Source organism: Triturus cristatus, chromosome 1_2, assembly GCF_964204655.1.
Source record: "Triturus cristatus chromosome 1_2, aTriCri1.1, whole genome shotgun sequence".
Classification (NCBI taxonomy): domain Eukaryota; kingdom Metazoa; phylum Chordata; class Amphibia; order Caudata; family Salamandridae; genus Triturus; species Triturus cristatus.
In genome coordinates, this window is record NC_140580.1 from 780,919,130 (window position 1) to 780,942,608 (window position 23,479).

General features: G+C 41.3%; 1 protein-coding gene across 2 annotated transcripts in view; it reads right to left on the reverse strand.

Annotated features, from left to right (window-relative positions):
- CABCOCO1 (ciliary associated calcium binding coiled-coil 1) overlaps positions 1 to 23,479 on the reverse strand; it is a 304,698-nt gene that overhangs the window by 133,243 nt on the left and 147,976 nt on the right. For both annotated transcript variants that reach the window (XM_085608790.1, XM_085608789.1), the window contains exon 4: positions 13,497 to 13,641. In XM_085608790.1, the coding sequence (XP_085464916.1) occupies positions 13,497 to 13,641 (145 nt within the window). The remainder of the gene's footprint in view (positions 1 to 13,496; positions 13,642 to 23,479) is intronic.

Here is a 23,479-nt window from a genome sequence, read left to right on the forward strand (position 1 = left end):
GCACAATTTAAATTTTGGAATGTTATTGGAGTGCCATTGGAAATTTTTTCAAAAATGATTTTAAAAATTACTATTTGGCCATGCGGAAAAGTAACCAATTCTATTGTGGACTTAATAAATTATTCAAAAAATTTTCGTGAACCAAAATGTTACAGAGAATCGGTGAGAACTGGACAAATTAAACTTTAGAATTTTATTGGATTACCGTTGGAAATTTATTCCCAAAAAAATTTTAAAATTACTATTTGGCCTAAAGGAAATGGAATCAGATGTATTGTGGAGTTATTTGAGATATAATATTATGATTACACTTCTGAAACAAACATATCAGATGGTATTTTAAAGAAATAAGTATTGGTATTAGATGATATTTTTTTAGAATATTATGCATTTCTATAATGTTAAGTTTAAGTAAAAAGAGATTCTGGGCTTTTTTAATACAATCTTTGAGATTGTTATTTTTTTTTGCCCGCTGTAAAATGATGAATGCAATTGCTTTCACAATTTATAGTGAAATGCAATATATTCTGAAAACAGCAAAAATAAGGCAAAAATATTTTTTGAAAAATATATAAATATGTGTACTGTATTATAAAATGTTTTAAAAATATTAATACTTTTTTCTTTTTTTTCAGATTGATATAGAAAAATTTCGAAAACTAGAACCATTTTTAAAGCAATTTTTTTTTAAAACAAATGAATAAATATTTTTTTGAGTGGGTATGGTAAGTCAATAATAATAATTGTAGTCTCTCAAGGACCTTGTAATGTGATAATTGATTTTTAGTGTTTTAAAAAAAAAAAAAAAAAAAATTACGCGTACCGTACGCGTACGGTAAAAAAAAAAAAAAAAAAAGTTTTTAAAAAACATATGTAAAAAAAAGATGAAAGATAAGGTTGGCTCTTAAAAGAGCCGTTGTGTTCATGCAGGGACAGAGGAAAGAAAGAATGGGAAAATTAGTCAAAGCGACAAGTGTGCTGATCTATTTTGTTGTTCACTAGGGAAACACTGGTCTCCCTATGACAAATTAGATCATGACAAGAGGCGCATCGAATATCAACCCTCAGAAATCGAGGGTTAATTTCCAGAGGGCCAGCAAAAGGAGATGCTCCCCCCACAGATGAAGGGCTCACCTGACCTGCAGAAGAAGGAGTCAGCCCTGCAGATGATGGTCCAGGCTGAGCTGCTGTGGATGTGCTTGGTTGACTTTCTGAAGAGTTACCTCCAAAAAGTCGAGCATGTGTCCTTCTGTGTACATCCTTGAGGTGTCTCTTCATGGTATGATTCCCAAAGGAATACTTCTTGTCAGGATTACCTCTTGAAAGTACACGCTTACACAGCTTGCAAGTCACTAAGGGTGCATTTACCTTTTGCTGGCCTTCAGGAAAAGTAAAATAATCCCATACATAAGAGGGCTTTTGTTTCCTCGCTCTCTGCCTCAAGGTAGTGCTGCTAGTGCTAGCCTCACTCTCAGAAGAGCTCTGCTGTTCTGCCATCGTATCACAAAGACAACCCAGCTCCTTCTCCTAAGGGATCACAAGCAGAAATGAGAGGAATGGGTGTGGTGTAGGAGAGTTCTAGAACTGAAAGTAGTTTCAACCAATCAAAAGTTGTGTTTCATGATCACATGACCTACCGTACGCTTACGGTACGCTTACGGTACGCTTACGGTACGCTTACGGCAAAAGTGCGCATGCGCGTAAAAAAGACACGCGCTTGCGCGCATGCGCATAACAGTCACTACCCGACACTTCCGCGTAACGTGCGCGTGTAGCGTACGCGCGCACGCGTCCCATGCGGAGTACGCGCGGCTACGCAAATTGCGTAACTATACGCAAGCAGCGTAGAAAAATTACGGGCGTTGCGTAAACCGTACGCTTACCGTAAGCTTACGGTACGCGTACTAAAAAAATAATAAAAAAATAGAAAAAATGTACTGCAAATAAATTTTACATGTTTATTTTAAAAAATATATTAAAAAAAACATATTAAAGAATTTTAAAAATTTAACCATAGTCTTTATAAAAGGTAAGAAAATTAAAAAAAAAATATGTTAAAAAAAATAGAAGAAAAAAAAAAAATTAGCATTTAAAAAACCTTGCAAATTCACTGAAAAAACCATGGGTTTCACACACGTTATAGTTAGGAATTAGCATTTAAAAAACCTTAGAAATTCAGTGAAAAAACCATAGGTTTCACACACGTTATAGTTAGGAATTAGCATTTAAAAAACCTTAGAAATTCAGTGAAAAAACCATAGGTTTCACACATGTTATAGTTAGCTGGACATTTTACTCGTAAAAAACCAATGAAATTCCCCCGTTATAGTTAGTTCAGCTAACTATAACTCGCGCGCCCGCAATGCACTGCTGATGACGTCACATATTACATCACTCATGACATGGTCAGTGACATCACTCATGACATCACTGATGACATCTCAAATGACATCACTGATGACATCACTGATGACATCATCCTTGTGATAGAGTGGCAGACCTCCTCTTCCCCTAATATAACCTTTGATACACACATTCAAAAATAGAGACTAAAATTTTCAAAACAATGGACATACCAATACCAGTTACAACAACCTCTTCAGTAATTCTAAGATCCACATACACATCCACTCATTCACCAACAGTCCTATACAGTCACTCATACATGTACTCACTTATCATATGTACTCATACACCTATACATCCTGTTACACAATGCCACTCATCCATAGAGCTACTCACACACATAGTCACTCATGCTAATAAAGAATCAAACATACATTTACTTGCATATACAGTTATACACACACCACCACACTTACTTCTACGGAAACTTACACATACTTAGTCTTTTAAACAATCACTTCTAGAAACACATACTTATTCATACAGGAACTCTTTCAATCTCTCACTCTCACATATACTCACATATATAAACCAATAGTCACATATACTAGTTTTAAACATATGTAGTTACTCATAAAGACGCTATTGAGACAGTCATTCACTCACTAACACACCCATACACACACTCATCCACCCATGCAGTCCTGCACACATGCTCTGTTCAACACATACAAACAGTGAGTCACTCATTCATGCACCTATGCACTACGTCATACCCCCCACCGAACCATGCAGACACTCAGACTAATACTCAAAAAACCAACTAATAACCTATATAGACACCCATGTAGCTACTCACCAACCCATGCAGCCACTTATACACAAAGTGAAAAAATGATACAGATATTTACATATTTAAACATTACTCACTAAGCCATGTATTCACTATGATACACTTAATCAGTCAGTTACACAATCAATTTTTCAAAAAGAAATCATCCATTTAGACAGTAATATACCCATTTATTCTTCCATCGACCTTGAGATATACATATATAAAACATATTTAATTTTCAGAAAAACACACATTCACTGGATGATGTCATCAGTGATGTCATCAGTGATGTCATTTGAGATGTCATCAGTGATGTCATGAGTGATGTCACTGACCATGTCATGAGTGATGTAATATGTGACGTCATCAGCAGTGCATTGCGGGCGCGCGAGTTATAGTTAGCTGAACTAACTATAACGGGGGAATTTCATTGGTTTTTTACGAGTAAAATGTCCAGCTAACTATAACATGTGTGAAACCTATGGTTTTTTCACTGAATTTCTAAGGTTTTTTAAATGCTAATTCCTAACTATAACGTGTGTGAAACCTATGGTTTTTTCACTGAATATATATATATATATATATATATATATATATATATATATTCACTGAAAAAACCATAGGTTTCACACATGTTATAGTTAGCGGAAATTTTACTGATAAAAAACCAGTGAAATTGCCCCGTTATAGTTAGTGCTGGCAACTATAACTCACGCGACCGCAATCCTCTGCTGATGCTAATACTGTATTTAGACACTTATTTGCCCATGTCTTCTTCCATACATTTTTAGCTATACATATATTACAAATATGTTTTTTTCATAAAGACACATATGTCATCAGCAGAAGATTGCGGTCGCGTGAGTTATAGTTGCCAGCACTAACTATAACGGGGCAATTTCACTGGTTTTTTATCAGTAAAATTTCCGCTAACTATAACATGTGTGAAACCTATGGTTTTTTCAGTGAATTTGCAAGGTTTTTTAAATGCTAATTCCTAACTATAACGTGTGTGAAACCTATGGTTTTTTCAGTGAATTTGTACGGTTTTTTAAATGCTAAGTTACTTTACGCCATTCGAGGCGTGCGCGCCCACTTAACGCAGTTCGTTCCGTGCACGGTTTTTATCAACTTTAATAAGCCCTGTACATTTGGTGGCCTTCGGCCACCAAAAGCACAGGGGGTGGGGGTCAATGTGGATAGTGTTTTTTTTTATTTCGATTTTATAATTTCATGTTGCCAAAATTTAGTTTTTTTTACCTATTAATAAGCCCTGTACATTTGGTGGCCTACGGCCACCAAAAGCACAGGGGGGGGGGGGGGTAAGTGTGGATAGTGTTTTTTTTTTTTTTTTTTTTTTTTACCGTACGCTTACGGTAAGCGTACGGTAAGCGTACTCGGCGAAATTGCCGAAAAAAAAATAAAACCGTTTTTGCTCTTGGGGGATGTTTGGGGACTCCCTCAACATGACTATGTGGGAGGGAGTTGTCAAAACAGCCCCGTAACATGTTTTTGGCCATCTTGTTTGATAAACAACACTCAGTGCGAGAGACAAAATGGCGGCCGCCGCTTCCTGGTTTCGGCCGATTCGAATGTTTACTAAGATCTAAGAGCCAATCAGAATCGCGCTCGCGCACGCCACCGTACGCTTACGGTAAGCGTACGGTAAGCGTACCGTAAGCGGGCTCAGATATATATATTGATTTAAAGGCTATCTTCTCAGAATCTACTGAACAGATTTACACCAAACCTACAAAAGGCACTTCCTTGACCTAGGGACTACCTCTCTGCCAAATTTCTAGTAATTCTGTTCAGCCGTTCGGGCTGTAGCTCGTTCTAAAGGTCCTATGGAAAAATGCATGGGAAAAACGCGTTTTGGGACCCCCCTTTTATCTCAGCCCCCGCTTGACAAATCCCCCCGAGACTTTCAGGGTAGGAGCGGAGCGTAGCGCCCCACCTATTTTGAGAAATTCGCGAGGATTCATCGACCGGCGCCAAAGTTATTCAAAATAGAATGTTGAGGTTTTCCTATGGAAAAGGGGTCCTAACTATAACTACCTACTGGCGACCGCCAGTAGGTTATATATATATATATATATATATATATATATATATTTTTAATCTTGATTGAAAGATACACAGGTATTTAGGTCAAAATAAAAGACTCTGAAGTTCAAAGATCTTTTGGTCTTTGATGACTACGTACTAGGAGTAATATCTACTTAGTTGCAATTGTTTGACCTCTGAAAACTTATTATAAGTAAACAAAATTGCTCCTGTGTATGTATTTGTTTTAAGCAGAACTGAGTGAGATAATCTTTTGTACCATTCTGTAAGTCAGTGTTTCTTAATTGGTGGTCTGAGGACCACTGGAAGTCTGTGACACCTCCTCAGGGGGTCCGTGAAGGCTTAGAAAATAAAAAAATATAATATTAACAGATTATTAAAGTGTATAGACATAAAAAAGAACATTTTGCATTTGTTTGATGATTGCTTGTTTCTTTAAATCTGAGATCGGTTTTGAGGCTCAAATCTTTGAAATTGCTTAGACTGCGGTCCCCGGATTACGATAATGACTCAGTACAGATCCCCGGATTCCAGTAATGATTAACTAGAGGGCAGCTGAAGTCAAAAGGTTAAGAATCACTGCTATAAGTTATTGCAGGCCTCCAGAGGTAGATGGACTGCATTTGAGGGGTGGCTGTCCCCAATATGTTGGGGGTCTGGTGGTGTAGAGAAGGGAGGATGATGTAGAATGTCTCTCTGAACAGGCTGTTCTTCAGGTTTCTTTTGAAAGCAGTCAGATTATGTTGATAGGGATGTAGCAAATTGCATGCTCATGGTCCATTTAATTGTACTTCCTTGCATCATTTGGTTTAATCACATCCTTTCCCTAACTACTTGCAATAGCCTTCCCTAGTTTTTGCAACTTGAAGCCAAAAAATAAAACTTATCAAGGTCACATCAGAGGGAGACCCTGCAGTGGGAAAACTGCAAGTGGGTGCCACCTCCATTTTCAATTGTCAGCAGCTCAGAAGATAGTAGAAGTGATAAACATACTCCACATGTGGAATGTGAGAGGAAATGGGAATTATGCAAGAGGGAGGTTGGAAATTTGTGAGAATCAGATAGAGGCCAAACTGACAGCAGAGGCCGGAATGACAGACTGTGTGGGTTGCAAGTGAGCTGAATGTTGGGTGACAGGCAGGTATCGCATGATTTTAGTCAGGGACAGCTAGAGGGACAGCTAGAGGCCCAAGAGGTAATGCCGCAGACTAAGAGCAAAGAGGTGCAGATTTAGAGGGTACAGGTGAAAAGTCCAGGTGTTTCATGTTTGATTAAAGGGGATGCAACAAGATAGGAGGCAAGAAGAAAGCACGGGGACAAAAGTTGAACCAACCTAAGGAGGAAAGTAGTAGACTTCTGACCCTGGAGAGGCAAACTGGAATCTCAGGACAGTCTTATTGGATCTTTAGTTGAGAAGACTAAGAGCCGAAGAAGGGACAGCCTTGGAGCGGAGGCATACAGTCCTTTAGTTCAGGTCAAGATAAGCATTTTGAAAGCAGGGCGGCCTGAGAAGAGCTGTGTGAAGCAATTTCAGGCTATGAGCTACTAAGGTGCAAGCAGTGCATCTAATGGGGAAAAAGAGACCTACCATTTGGGGATGATAAGGGTCACCCATCAGGCATAATTATAAAGGCAGACAACATTTTGGTCCGATTGAATGATGGGGCTTAACTTATTAAGACTAACACTCAAAGTATGAGTCCTATATAAGGTTTGTTCCCAATGAGCTTGACTTTACGCTTGATGAAGTTATATATCAGGGAAAGAGATGTGTACACTCAATGCACCAAAGAAAACATACCATAACACTCAGTTTCAAACCCTAAAGTTAAAGAAGTTTGGCAACTGCTTTGCAAAACCATTTAAAAAGATGTAAATCAACTTATTGTGTCTGCTCAACTGTGCATAGGTGGGGAGCGGCTTATAAATGGTCTGTAATTTTGGTAATGAAAATTGGGTTTAAATGACCCTCATTCAGCTTATTTAATGGGATTGTAAAAAGATCTCAGTCTCATGAATATGCCTACCACCTTTATTTGATAAGTTCATGAGTGTAAATAAGATGGTTCTAATGATATGAAAATTCTAAAGAAGCAAAATCATACATGGACAGGTTACATGCATATACTTTGGAACAGATATAATGTATTTTTTGTGGATAGTTAAATAGCATGGACATAGCCACATGTGAATCAAATTGCTTCACAAAATACTAGCTACTTTACGAGGAACAGTTGCAAAAGAACAAAAGTGGAAGACTATGGGATAACATTCTTCAATCTTCAAGTGTGGTTCAAATAGGAGGGTTTTAAGCCCTTGCAAAAAGCTAGCAAGTTCTGTTTGAATATGAGCTTTTCACAGATGTGGTTTCAAACTTTTGGGATCAAGGAATCAGAAATCATGATTGAGAGATTCTGTTTGTTTGATCTTTGATATCTTCTGTAGCTGAGTGGATTTGACTCTAGTCTCTCTTTCTCCTCCAATGTTGTGCCGTTAATTCTTTATGAAGCTGGGCTGTTCTCAGTTCAATTTTTTGTGCGTGATGCAATCTCCCTTCAAATCTCTTCTGGTCTCAAGGGACGCTAGTTAAGATGTTTCAGGATGCGTGTGATATATTAAGATTCTTTTGCACTTTTGATGAGGCCTGATGTTGCATTATGTATTTAAGAGGTATTAAGGTGGCACTGGGGAAACAAGCTAGAATAGCACTGATGCTGTCCAGCTGCAATAAAACTAGAGATTGTGAAACATTTCTTAAATCAGAAAAAGGGACAGTTGTCATGTGCCCGAGTTAGGCCTGCTAGGAAATAGTGCCAATTTACATGTACACAATCCCTTTCTAAAGTTGCCTTCTCTTTGTCACATCAAATTTTGACACACATTTGCATTTGTGACACTTGGGTTAGTTTCTAAGAAACACAGACCGTGTTGACACAAAGACCTTCATGAGAAAACTATCAGACTGCTTTAGCATTATGTGCAAGGCCCTCTTGGCAGACCATACATTCGCACCTTAGACACATAGGTTAGGGTTTGCATCGTAGGAGTGCGCTAGATTCTTATAATACTGTATATGTATGCATATATAAGTTGTCTCAACAAGATGGTGGAACTCTTTGTTTTATTCATTGTTTTGACACATTATAACTTTGGTCTGCTTCTGTCTATGAATCATTGCAGCACATATTTTCTATAGAAGAATCCTTATGGTTCAATAAATATTGAAAAACCTCCCTTTGTGTATTCTTTGATATATTTCTCTGAGTGCAAGAGAGCACGAGTGAGTGAACGGAAAGTTCTAGGTTTGTCACCATGGTTCCTGAGGGAACAGGATCGTCATGTTCCGTAATTGTTAGAAATGTCCTCTCCCTTTCTCAGTTAGGGGGGCTAACGTAAGGCACTGTGAGCTAGCTGGCACAAGGGGCAACCTATCCTGCAGGGTGCATGGAATCCGTCTGGTACCATCCTAATTTTATGTTGTCCGCAAATGTGCAGTTCCTACTTATTAGTGGAAACTACATGACATGGCACCGCCAACGTTGGTTGGTGTCTTATTTGTGTGGATCAACTGAGTAGTTCAATCGTGCTTACTCAGAGATCCTTACACAGCTTTTAAACTGGAGACGTCTGTGGTGGTTGGGAATATCCTCATCAGCTGAGTAGGTATACCCAATGTATTGGCTGTGGCTGAATACAAGCTTGAAAGAATATTATTCCCACTGTGTTAGCCAAACTCTGCCATTCATTTTTTACATAACATGGCTGAAAAAATCTCAGAGAACTGCAGGCATGGAGTTACACAAAATCTACAACAATTTGGTCTCACACTAGAAGGTAGGGATGTTACCTTTGTGCTAGAGGCATGTGAAGCATTTAGAACAGAGGTGTTTTACTCCTGGGTAAAATTCCTCACTGTAGAGGATTCTACACAGGTATTGCATGAATTTTAAGTAGGTGAAATACCAGAGGAATATTCTCCTTATAAGGAGATATAAAACCCTCTAACCTACCAAAGACATACTAATTGGTTTAAAGGTCCACTCCTCCATAGTATACAAGATGTGAGACTAGGACCACTCAGCAAGGAGGGGGCAACATGGCCAGTTCTAGCCATTTACACACCGCATCCTGGTGTTGATCGTTTGACCGCAGGTCAGCGGAAATCTCCTTAGTAAGGAGAGTTAAAAGGAGGCATTTTAGCACAGATTTTATGGTCAATAATGAAACCCATTGGTTTATGAATAGGACCAATATGAGTTAAATACGAAGTGAGGACAGATGTTCAAAACAGGTTTATATAAATGGATGGGACCACACCATGGGAGAAAATTCTTGTGGTGTGGAGGCCCTTACTTTTATATTTTTCAAAAACAAACTCCCGCATTGGGAGGTTTTTTTTCTAAATGTAAAACTTTGGAAAAGTTTGATGGCCAGCCGTCATGTTTGACAGTGGTTCCTGCCAATGTACAAAGATGTCAGTGAGGCAGACAACGCTCAATTATGGCAGGCAGACTAAAGGCAGGGTGGTGGACATAAAATCCTCTGCCACCCAGTCTACCTTTACTCCACCCCCCAAACCTTAAATCAGTCTTTGCTGAGTTTAATTTTGGGGAGGGGGGCTTAGCTCATGCAGTTCCTAGCTTCTTTTGGAAGGCTTTTAAAGTTGTTAAGTCTGATGACATGAGAGTCTCACATAAAAGTTACCAACACCAGCATATTGATGTATGTTGATTGTCTTTTCATGGATAACTATGTTGAGTCGTCCCGCATAAAGAATGAATAAATACAGAGGTGCCGATTACGATCCGGTAAAAAAATTCCCCGTACGACTCGTATCCGGTCTTTTTACCGTACGAATCGTACAAGTGCCGTACAAACTGCCAATTACGATTTGCATGGCAAAAAGTCCATACGAATCGCATTGGGAATTATTCCCCACACGTCCTCGGGTCGGAAAATGTGTCCGACACGTCCACGGACGATTCACCGTACAAATGTGAAAAGTGAAGTCCGATCGCGGAATCACGATCCATCCCGTGCGTTCGATGTTACAACCGTATGGAAAAAACACCGTCCGCACCGAACTCCCATAGCAACCATGGAGACATGTGCCCGCATACACGCCACCCACCCCCCCAGCCCCCGTATGTACGCGCCGACCCCCCCAGCCCCCGTACGTACGCGCCGACCCCCCCAGCCCCCGTATGTACGCGCCGACCCCCCCCAGCCCCCGTACGTACGCGCCGACCCCCCCCAGCCCCCGTGAGTACGCGCCGAACCCCCCGTGTATGTACACCCGTGTACGTGTCGTACCGCCGGGTATGTACACCCGTGTACGTGTCGTACCCCCCGTGTATGTACACCCGTGTACGTTCGAGTCGTACCCCCACCCGTGTATGTACACCCGTGTACGTTCGAGTCATACCCCCCGTGTATGTACACCCGTGTACGTTCGAGTTGTACCCCCACCCGTGTATGTACAGTGCGTACCCCCAGCGTGTAGCGCTGGGGGTACGCACCGTACATACACGGGTGGGGGTACGACTCGAACGTACACGGGTGTACATACATGGGGGGTACGACACGTACACGGGTGTACATACACGGGTGGGGGTACGACTCGAACGTACAAGGGTGTACATACACGGGGGTACGACACGTACACGGGTGTACATACACGGGTGGGGGTACGACATGTACACGGGTGTACATACACGGGGGGGTTCGACACGTACGTACGGGGGCTGGGGGGGGGTCGGCGCGTACTCACGGGGGCTGGGGGGGGTCAGCGCGTACATACGGGGGATGGGGGGGTACGGCGCGTACCGGGCCACCTACTCTGGTCGTTTCGCGCCGCACTTTGGGTGCCGTGAAAATATCGCCGTCCGGACTGCTGTCGGTTCGAATCGTACTTCCTGGGTCGTGAAACGCTGCCTGAAAGCGTACTGACGTCACGTCGCAGCATTCCCGGATCACATTTGTATGTATATTTTCGGCGGTCGGTGTTTTTTACGATTCGTACGGAAATGGTGTTTCCGTGTGAATCGTAATTCCATGTTTGTAAAGTTTTCCGACCGGGTACGAGTCGGACGGAGAAAACTCTCCGACCGACGGTTCGTACCCGGTTTTTACCGGATCGTAATCGGCACCAGAGTCTGAATCAATCATTGAGGAACACTCATTAATCCGTAATGTGGGAGGTCTTAATAATTTAATCTTTACAAAGTTGAATCTTGTTAACAGGAAGTATAATAACCGTTTCACGACTTGTCCTTCTATTCCAACTATGGAAGACAGGATGGTGAGAAGTATTTTATTGTCAACAGTGCCAAAAGTGGCTAACACATCAAACGTGACCAGCAAGAAAGACAAGGCATGGAATGAGGTCATCCATAGCTTGGAGAATACCATATAGTATTTATTATATCAATGCTACATTTGATCAGAGTCTAGATTGGAAAACATCAATTGGAATATACATGTAAGGAGCTGTAATGAGACAGATGGATCCTTGTACGTAAGAAGGTTCACTTAGAGGGATATGATCTGTCCAGAATTAAGCAAAGATGGGAAATTTATTTTTTGAAGGATGAATTAACAATTTTGAGAATTAGCATCACTATGTCTTGAGTACAATAATGTATTCATTTCAGTGGGATGGGTCATCTGTTTAGATTGATGTATTCAGGCTTATTAAAGACTGACAATTTAGTAGGGATCTTCCTGATATTACTGGAAAGATTGACATCAATTAGAGTTGTTTGTAATCAGTTTTGACTTTTTCATAACCCTCTAGGAGAAGTTGGAAATATGTGAGGTAATAGCTGGTGAGTATGAAATGCTACCTTTCAATAGGGTTGACATAGTGTTTTGTGTTTTGGAAGAACATTTTGGGATGGCTTGAGGCTCAATTGATATGTTTGGTCCTTTTGTGTTTTTCTTTGTAGTTTTAATGCTTGTTGTGATTCCTCAGTTTCAAATTTTCTCCATGCTTTTTAGAATCAAAGTTATCTTTTTGGTTGATTCTGTGTGTGTACCTTAGATTGAAGGTTTACTCTTTTTTGTAAGTGGTCCCATTCAATTTATAATGTTTAGAGTGGCTGATTTAAAATAGTTCAAAAGATCTTCTGATGGCATGTTCTAAAGCTATGGGTCTGACTTTTCTGAGAATTCAACAATGGAAATGTCTCTTATTTGTAAATTATGGTTCATAATTGTTGTTGTTTTTGTTTGTCCTCTTCTGACTTCAGAGGAGTAGTGCAGAAAGTTAGAGAGTAGTGATTGAAACTGTTAATTTTAATTGAGTTTTCAAGGGTAAAGGGATCTGGAAGAGTAATAATTAGGTAATCAAATTTCCATTGTTGTGGGTCAAGAATAATGTGAGTTAGAGAGGTCATGAAATGAGCAGAATTCTGATGGTCTTGAAGCATTTGGATTATTAATAAAATTCAATTTAATGTTAAGTACTCCGAGGAGGAGATTCCTACAACAGTGAATAGCACAAGAGACATGAAATCACTGAAGTTCAGTGGACAAAGAAGAGGAATTAAGTCCAGGATGGCAGTAGGTAATGTGGCATCAGATGCTTTTTTATTAAGTTTAAGCTTGATTGCTATTGATAGCAGTTTGATGGAGGGGAAGAAAGGGGAATCTGCTACATATGGTTCTCATGCATGGTTGGAAACCCCCTTCCATTTCTGTTAGGTCTGTCTTTTTAAACTCTATGTGAAGTATGCTGTAGTTGTATGGTAATAGAATGCCAAACACAAGTGTGGAAGTGATGATGAACAAGGTTTCAGATATGAAACATCAAGCAAGGATGTAAACATCATACAAGTCCCTACTCTACTAAATATGAGGAAGAAAAATAGAAAAATGTTTGTAATACTTGGTTTTCTTTAATTAAATAATACATTGTTGAACTTTAATAGTCAGCATACTAGAATCAGGAAATGTACCAACATATTCAGTTTTCATTGACTTTGTGTTTGTCCGTCTCAATGTCTAGTGACACTTTTAGCTCTTTATTTCACTATCTGTTACTCTACTGCATCTATCAGGATCAAACTCAAGAGACTTCTATCCCAGAAATGCAATAATGTGCTTTGGGTGAACTAACATTTATGAATTGCTTGTCAGCCACTATGGATAGTTTGTTGTCGAAAATCTGTTTATATTTTCTGAATGATGAAACAATGTCTTGTGATTCTGCTTGCATTTGAAAACTGACAATTTAAGACAATCATACCTGCTCTTTAGATAGGTTATTACATCCTTTGCTTGGTCAATGGTGAGAACGTCAAGTTCGTGTTCTTTTTCAGCTCCTGACTGCCCTACTCCAACCATTGCTCTTGCAAGTTCTATTATGCTGTCTTCTAATGACATTTTCTTTGCTGCAATGATAAACATTAATGTTAGTGGAAAATATGTTCCCCTTTATTCTTCAGAGTACAAACAAAGCAGTAGAAAGAAATACAATAAGAGAACCAAAGTGTTTTTATGATACTCTAGAGAGTAAATATTCTATTTGAGGTAAAGAGGTGATTGTATAAATATGATAGCACTTCGTTGTGACTGTAAGATTGCAGGTAAATGGTAACAAGGAGGTTGTAATAAGCATACGCCACTAAGTGATGGCATCCTTCCATTTTATTTCATCTGATAGCCACCAAATTCTAGCCTCCAGCTCACCACATTTGAAAACATCAAAGCATGCTCTCATGTAGTTCCTACCATTCCGTAGGACCTGCGCATTGTTCGGACAACATAAACAAAGGCTTGACTCGGGCATAGGCGTACTCGCCGACGCTGACCTCAGGGACCACTTTTTCATTGGGGGAACACGCTTGGTAGGTGTAGCAGTGTGCGACCAATCAGCTTTTACTTTATATTCAGGCTCCCTTGAGCCGGTGGGGCCGACGGGCTCATGGTGTACGCCCTGCGCGCTACGAGAGGTATTTACCTGTTATTGATTTTAGCAGCTTACACAGCAACCCCATACACTTTTCCTACTCCCTGCTGACGAGAGGCAACAACCTCGAAACACGTGTCCAGGGATGGCACACGCCACGCATACTCGCACTCATGACTCGGGCATAGGCGTACTCGCCGACGCTGACCTCAGGGACCACTTTTTCATTGGGGGAACACGCTTGGTAGGTGTAGCAGTGTGCGACCAATCAGCTTTAACATAAACAAAGGGCTTGGTGTCAATACTGATTCCAGACACACCTGCAGGATATATTGGCCTATAGAAAAGCTAGCTCTCAGTAACAACATAAGCTCCCCTAACCTACCAGGGAACGAATGGTTTCTGGAAACCACTGAACATGACAACACTGATTCCTCAGGAATCACGGAAACAGTACAGAACCTTTCGCTCAGTCACTCGTGCTCACTTATTCTCAGAGAAATATACAGAGAATACACAGTGGGACGTTTTCAATAATATTTATTGAACCAATGTTATTCTTGCATAAAATATGTTTGCTGCAATAATTAGTAGACAAAGGGAGATAAACGTGATTACAAGCACCAAGAGGGTAAATAGTAGATATAGTTCTACTGTGGTGCTAAACAATTGTATATATGCAGGCATATAAACAAGACAATAATCAAGTGTACTCCTACTATGCGAACCCTACTCTAAGTGTACCTGGAGTGTGTGTAGGTGTAAAGCCAAGAATCCCCCCAAGAGACGATCCAACCACACTCACAAGATGTCAAGTTTCTGTGTGGTGATTTCTCAGCCTGCAAGGACCCTCGTGTCAGCGGAAGTACCTCCTCTACTAATCTATCTGGATGCCTATCTTTTATAATAGAAAGCAGCCTTGCAATGTATGCATAGATTAGTGATGTTGTGGATATGTATTTAGCCCTGTCGCCCAGTGGATGAAGATAGTGATGACATTAGTACGTAGTAAGGAACGAGACCTTGTACGTGATGTTCAGGGCGTTCTGATAATGTTGTGTGAAGCTAGATGTAAAACAAGTTTAGTTTCAGAGAAACTAATCCAACATTGTCATGCGTGCAAATGTATGCTAAAGGTCACAGCTTGGAAATGTTATTTGTGAGTACAATGTAAGAAATGAGCTGCTTTGCTACATGGACCTAAACCGGGAATATAACACCCACTCCTCATACTAAGGGTCAATATCTAAAAAGCCAGCAGGCAGTTTTAAAAACGTTAAAAAACTCATCTTTAAAAGCGTCTAAAAGTGGCTTCCCAATAAAATATGTAAAAAGTTTTATAAGTAATTATATTATTTGCGATCCCAAGCACTGAGAAAGCCATGGTGCCTAGAAAAAAAAAGGTTTTGGTAGATTTTGTTTAAAAAGAGACCAAATTGTTCCTACACGGAAAAAGGCTAATTGTATATGTGTTCCAAGTGGTAGACACAACATAGTTGTTCCCCACATCCACAGATGTTCCCAGAGGCGCACCTCATAGAATGTTTATGGAGCAATGGTGTTTCCATCCTGTTCCCACAACAGCAGCTGAGGGTGGTGTTGTGTCCTACAAGTTGTCCGCAGAGGCGTTGTTCACATCACTAGGAGCTGAAGCATCCCAGGGTGGCTCTAAGAATGTGTTCATAATCAATGGAATACGCTGGGGACAGCAATACGCATGGGCCTTTAAGGGGTCCATCAATAATTCAATGTCCGGTGGCGCAACCAACTCTTATCCAAGACAAGTATCCAGGACACCTTCTTGGCTGCAAAGCCGGCAGCAGAAGACAGGTTAAATGCAGTCATGCCAGACCGGCCTGAACAACAAGAACCAGTGCTCATTCAGTTCTTTGAAGTCGAGGTGTGCCGAAGCAGTGTATCATGCGTTCATGGCAACGCAGCACTAACAGTGCCGTCTACATTCTGAGTTGAACTGGGACATCCATTACAGAGCGGATAGAATAAAATCAGTATTCTCGCCACAAGTAGCAGGACAAGCGGGAGCCCTTTAAAAACACCTCCCAACACGAAGAGTATGAAAAATTGCATAACTCCGAATATCATCTGAAAGGTGCTAACCAAACCAGAACCAAAACATTTTAAAAAGTGCACTATTCCTTTCTATTAGACATGTTGAAGATAAGATGGACCAGCTCCCCAAAATGCAGTGGGCAGTTAGTGTGGAGTAGTGTCTGTATCTCAGATGAGGACTTTGCAGCCTGGAGATCAAATTTCTCTTTGGCTGAAGTTAAGGTCACATCCTTCTGTAAAAAAATGGCTTTCAGTTTGCTCAGGAAGTCAAATTTTATGTTGGAAACATTTATCGAAGGACATAGGGCTGCCTCCCTAACTGTACGGGTAGGTAGAAACAGTACTTGTATACAACAAGTGACTATGGAATTAATCGTCACTAGATAAGCGATGCCCAGTTCCATTCCGCTGCAACCTTGATCATTCAGCATCAAATAACTCCCATTCGAGAGCAGCCTGAACACAGGATGAACCACAGCAGCTGGGGTACCCTTCAGATAACAAGCTAAGTTCGCCATTGAAGCATTGCATGCTCCACGGAGAGAAATGTCCTTGCAAACCAAGGAACCGCTTAATGCGTCTTCACATTCAGAGCCACTAAGAAAAACTTCTGGGTCCCCATTCATGCATCTAAATCTGAACTGCAATTCCAATACTTGTGCACATATACTTCCCCTAGCGCTTCATATCTACCTACCTGTTTGTATTGGTGACAATATTGGATTTGAAAGGTTATGACTGGTAGGGTGATGTAACAATGGATTATCCAGTAAGTGGATGGTATTTCTGCAATGGTGAAAGGTAATTGGTCTAATTTATCAATGTGGACCATGGTATATTTCCCATCTCTACGTGCCATTGTCATCTGTCTTTCTGTTAGATGGTATGCTGAAAACAGATTCGTACTGTTAATGTAACGAAAGGCACATGGCCAGAACGTAACAATTGTAACATTCAGTTCAATATTACTATTGACCATAATTGTGACTGTCCATGCTGTAATATAGACATGTCTTGTTGTATTATGTCAATTGCGGAATACTGTTGCCCAGTGAATAAATTCTGGATTACAAAGTGGTCATACCATTGTCAACCACAGCCAAAGCCTTTTCTAAATTAACCCTGGCAATCTCTCTCAGCAGCTTCCTGTTAAGGAATATTTCACAGCTCATTGTATGTTCCGTACACAAAACACTTTTGAACTGGGTTCCGGGGATCTAGTAAAAACTCTGTGAGATTCATGTCATCAGAAAGAAGGGACAAGTGTTGTTTCTCCGGGGACAGTGTTGAGGTCTTTAGGCAATCTAGGCATAACTTCCCAACACTATATGATATCACCACCCGAGTGTTCTGTCTGAACATATGTTTGATAAGGCTTATTGATCCTAAACCCTTCGCTGTTATCCAGGAATCTAGATAGACACCCACGGGCCAAACCTTCCCATTGGGGTCCGAAGAATTGAAAGAACCAATACGTATCACGGTGTCTTATGTATCCTGACTAAAGTGTATAAAGTGCTGCCAATTCTCAAAATGTGAGAATGTGGGAATACGAGGTGTGTTCAAATCCTTTCTTTTTTCTATACCTAGACATGAATTTTGTTGCACTGTCTTGTTCAGAAAAATCATTTGGTGCGGTATGAGGCATGCTTTAAATAAGGCCATGGTCATCTGAACCTGCCAATCTTTTGTCCCCCAGATAGATTTTGCGTCTATTGTGTCTTTCCAAAAGTCGAAGCCCTGTGTAGAAAGTTGGGAAATTAAGGAAGCAGAGTATATCAGCTTGGTGTATATTTGCATATTTTTCTTTGTAGGTGTATGGGCAAGCCTATAGTAGTATGAGGCTGGGTTTGATGTTTCAAAGCCTGAAAAATAAGCAATCTTCTGTGCAAAAGTCTTTGAACTACTTTTTGGCGGTGTTGCGCAGTGTTCCTATTGTGTGTAATTATAAACAGCTTATGGGATACTAGCTTTATGCAAAAAATGGTGACCATAATGCTGGTAACAGAACATGCCTCCAAAATTACTTGTACCATCATACATTTCATTGTTTAAAAACGCAGCTCTAAATCTGAAAGCAAATTATGCACAGTATCTGCATCCCAATCATCAGAGAAAGTACTAGAGGTGAATATGTAATTTAAAGAAATTTTGAACAAATAAGGAATTTTCAAAAGTTCAGTAGGACCATATACATCATACCATACCCTGTCCCATGCTATTCCTTCAGGAACTGGAACCACTGTAATGTTCACCAGGGACAAGTCTCTTAGTTCACGGTGTGATGATGTATGTGGCTTAAGAACTAAGTTCATAAGTTGTACTGCAGAGCGTTCTGGGAGAAAGCGTCCATTCAGAAGTAGGAAAAAGACAGTTACTACACCAATCCAAAGTACCAGGAAAAGTGAGCCAATTGTAATCCATAGATGAATCCAGGGAACAACTAAGTCTTTTTCAGCCAAAGATAGAAAGCATATATTCGCAGATTGAAAAGGAGAGGTGGTATCGGCAGCTTAGGCTCACTTGGATCCGTTGAGAAATTTTCATAATGCACGAAGTAGCCAGACACCATCTGATCTATTCTTGGCAGCTCAACAGATTTTGTAGAACTGGGAGATGACGTGATCTGTGGCATGTTGACATAGACGTCGTCACTTTTTTAAATAGAAATTCCTGTACTTGTTGACTGTACAGTTGTAGTAGTCTCAATAGAGGAAGCATTATTTCATTTTCATTGACAGCTTCTGTTTGAAAAGTGGAGTCTTCAGACATCATTAAAGCTTCCATCTGAACTTCCTGTACGATAGCAAGAGGAGTGCAGTGGGGACCCAGGAGCCTACATGGCCTCCTGTTGAGGCATGCTTTAAATAAGGCCATGGTCATCTGAACCTGCCAATCTTTTGTCCCCCAGATAGATTTTGCGTCTATTGTGTCTTTCCAAAAGTCGAAGCCCTGTGTAGAAAGTTGGGAAATTAAGGAAGCAGAGTATATCAGCTTGGTGTTTATTTGCATATTTTTCTTTGTAGGTGTATGGGCAAGCCTATAGTAGTATGAGGCTGGGTTTGATGTTTCAAAGCCTGAAAAATAAGCAATCTTCTGTGCAAAAGTCTTTGAACTACCTTTTGGCGGTGTTGCGCAGTGTTCCTATTGTGTGTAATTATAAACAGCTTATGGGATACTAGCTTTATGTAAAAAATTGTGACCATAATGCTGGTAACAGAACATGCCTCCAAAATTACTTGTACCATCATACATTTCATTGTTTAAAAACGCAGCTCTAAATCTGAAAGCAAATTATGCACAGTATCTGCATCCCAATCATCAGAGAAAGTACTAGAGGTGAATATGTAATTTAAAGAAATTTTGAACAAATAAGGAATTTTCAAAAGTTCAGTAGGACCATATACATCATACCATACCCTGCCCCATGCTATTCCTTCCGGAACTGGAACCACTGTAATGTTCACCTGGGACAAGTCTCTTAGTTCACGGTGTGATGATGCATGTGGCTTAAGAACTAAGTTCATAAGTTGTACTGCAGAGAGTTCTGGGAGAAAGCGTCCATTCAGAAGTAGGAAAAAGACAGTTACTACACCAATCCAAAGTACCAGGAAAAGTGAGCCAATTGTAATCCATAGATGAATCCAGGGAACAACGAAGTCTTTTTCAGCCAAAGATAGAAAGCATATATTCGCAGATTGAAAAGGAGAGGTGGTATCGGCAGCTTAGGCTCACTTGGATCCGTTGAGAAATTTTCATAATGCACGAAGTAGCCAGACACCATCTGATCTATTCTTGGCAGCTCAACAGATTTTGTAGAACTGGGAGATGACGTGATCTGTGGCATGTTGACATAGACGTCGTCACTTTTTTAAATAGAAATACCTGTACTTGTTGACTGTACAGTTGTAGTAGTTTCAATAGGGGAAGCATTATTTCATTTTCATTGACAGCTTCTGTTTGAAAAGTGGAGTCTTCAGACATCATTAAAGCTTCCATCTGAACTTCCTGTACGATAGCAAGAGGAGTGCAGTGGGGACCCAGGAGCCTACATGGCCTCCTGTTGAGAATTGGCCACATAGTGTGGTTTGATCTGATCAATTGAGACAAACCTTTTGTCTCGACGGGCAGCAAGAAGCGTAAGAAAGACAGTTCAGGTCTTGCCGTTATCGTTTTAACTTCCCCAGTGGTGGCGTGTTTTACTTGGCATTGTTTTGTAAAGCTCTGTATTCTTTTAGGTCCTGTAAAACATCCAAACGATCATTGATGTCAAATGGTGTTTCAGCCGCCACTGTGTTGACACAATTGAGGTCTGGCACCCTCAACCTTACCCCAAACAGGAGCTCTTTGCAGGGATTTTCTCGGCATGTTGTTAAGTCCCCTCTGGACCCCATATAGGTGATTGACCCAAGTGCCACCCAAGCCTAATAACCTTGCTGTTAAAGGACTGCTTTAAGTCACGGTTTTTCCTCTCAACTACCAAATTCTCAGGATGACAGGGGGAGGAGTACCGCAAGGCCACGCCCAAACTTCCCATGGCTTCTTTGTAAGCCCGAGAGCTAAATGCCGGGCCCCGGTCTGAATGTAGTGTGCCAATTGCAAATGTCCCAATAAAGACTAGCAGATCCTTTATAACAGTTCGAGCTTCAGCCGAGCACCGGCGCCAAACCCACAAGAATCTAGGGCATGAATCCACCGCCACCAAGATGTACATGTAAGCCCCGTTAGAGTGTAAGGGGACGCAGTGATCCAAATACACATGTGCAAGAAGTTTGTCTCAGATTAATAAATGCGTTTGTGGTCGACTTGCTACATTGGAGCCCTTCATCTGCTGGCAGATGTCACATTTGAGGACAAAGTCTTGGTCTGTTTAGTTAGACCCGGCCTCCAAAAGCGCTGTTTCAGTAATGAAACTGTGGCAGTGATCCCTGCATGTGTTGAACCCAGACCCTCATGTGCAGCTAGTATTAATCCCAATCTGACATCAGTGTTTAGTATTACTCTATCCCCCACTCCTGGAATTTGAGCATACAGAATGTTTTGCCCATCAAATTTGTAGGAGTGAAAAGTATTTCAGCAGGGCTGAGCTGTTGCGCATGGCATTGACAGCTTTTATAGCTGTTCTATCTATTCCCGGGCTAGAGCCAGTTATTGCAGCAACTGCAGCAATGTGCACTGTTGCCTTGGCAGCCTTATCCGCCATTGAATTCCCTTCAACATGAATGCCAACACGTTGATGACTCAATGTATGAATAACATGAGCCCATGACAGGCCTTCTTTCAGCTTCGCCACTTGTTCCCAGAGCATTTTGTGCTTTACTGTGCAACCTTTGGAATCCCTAAATCCATTCAGGCCCCAATAATGTAAATATTCATTATAGGACTGGACACAGTAAGATGAATCACGCACTCCCCCCTTTCCTCTCGGATCCTACACCAACCACCTGCGGAGTCCGCCAGGGGTCCTCCCTCAGCCCAACGCCCTTCAGCGTCTACATGGCTCCTCTTGCCCCCATCGTCAGAACCTACAGACTCAACATTGTTTCATACGCATCCTCTCCCTATCCACCGAAGCCAACACAGCCAAACACTACTTCCAAGAAGGCATGGAAGCGGTCGCCAAATGGATGAAAAGCAGCTGCCTACAACTCAACACCAACAAAACAGAAGTACTTATCATGGGCCCACACAACGATGCCTGGAATGACACCTGGTGGCCCACTGCCCTCGGTAGCCCACCAACCCCCACGGACCACGCACGCAACCTTGGAATCATCCTAGACTCCGAGCTCAAAATGGACCGCCAGATTAACTCCATCACATACTCCTGCTTACACATCCTCCGCCTCCTACATAAGACCTTCAAATGGATACCCCTAGAGCACAGAAAAACCGTCACCCACACCCTGGTCACCAGCAGACTCGACTACGGCAACACACTCTATGCCGGAATAAACAAAAACCTCACCCGCAAGCTACAAAACATCCAGAACGCCGCCGCAAGACTGGTCCTCAACCTACCACGACACTGTCACATCTCCCAATACCTGCGCACACTCCACTGGCTCCCCATCGAGGCTAGAATCACTTTCAAGATCCTCACCCACACACAAAAAACACCCCTCAACACCAGACCAGCATACCTCAACAGCCGAATCATCTTCCTTGCACCCCAAAGAACCCTACGATCAGCCCAGCTCTCCTATGCCGTGGTTCCCCACACCAGAAAGACAAAATCAAGAGGCCGCTCCTTCTCCTTCCTCGCAGCCAGAGCATGGAACGCCATACCGCTCCACCTCAGCCAAACAACATCACTCCTCATCTTCACGAGAAACCTCAAAACCTGGCTCTTCGAAAGAACCCCTCCTTGATGGACTGGAACCTGCAACTCCCCTCCTCCCCTGCACCTTGAGACCCTTACTGATGAGTAGTCACGCTTAATAAACCTGTGATTGATTGACTATGAGTGTGGGAAATTCATGTTCTGTATTTTGAAGAACTTTTAGTTCCGTCAGCTACGCCGTACAGTCTCTTTGAGACTGTTTGTGTGTTTTTCCAGAAAGAAACTTTCCGTCCTGCATGCACCCTTTTTAAATTGTGCATGCCGCAGAATATTGCTGTTCCATTCCTACAGCCGGCTGGGCAGATCCATCAGTATATATGATACATTCTTATCTATCTAGAGGCATTATTTCATTCGGTAGAGGAATTCTTGTTTGTACTGCAGGAATGCTTGTGTTTGTAAAGTAGAATCAAATCTGCAATCTAATTCTGTTACAGTGAGAGAGTTAGCTCATTGAACCCATTGTGGATGCAGTGCTTTAGCATTTGGAATGCTTGCCTTCGTAACGGCCTCTATGGTCCGTACTGGGGTTACGACAATTATGTGTTTAGCCTGTGCTAGTGCTCTCTCTCTCTCTTTGTATATTTTCTGTTGGTGCAAAACGCAGTTCAGTGTTTGTGTACAAATGTGATTTGTATGCAATAGGTACTCCATCGCCTTCATTAATAGTAATGTAGATGTACCTGGTTGGTCCAGCGACTAAGCAGATCACCAGATTAGTCATGTTGAATGTTTGGAAGCAATCATGTCAGCTTGCATGCAATGTAGGATATCAGTATGTTCCTGTGTCCAATGGTGTACTGATAAATCAGGTCTAACTAAGTCAAAGAAAGGTTTTACCCTTTCTGGGTAATCCAAAATGTCATGCTAAAATTGTAGAATCCTAAAATGGATTGTAGTCTTTTCA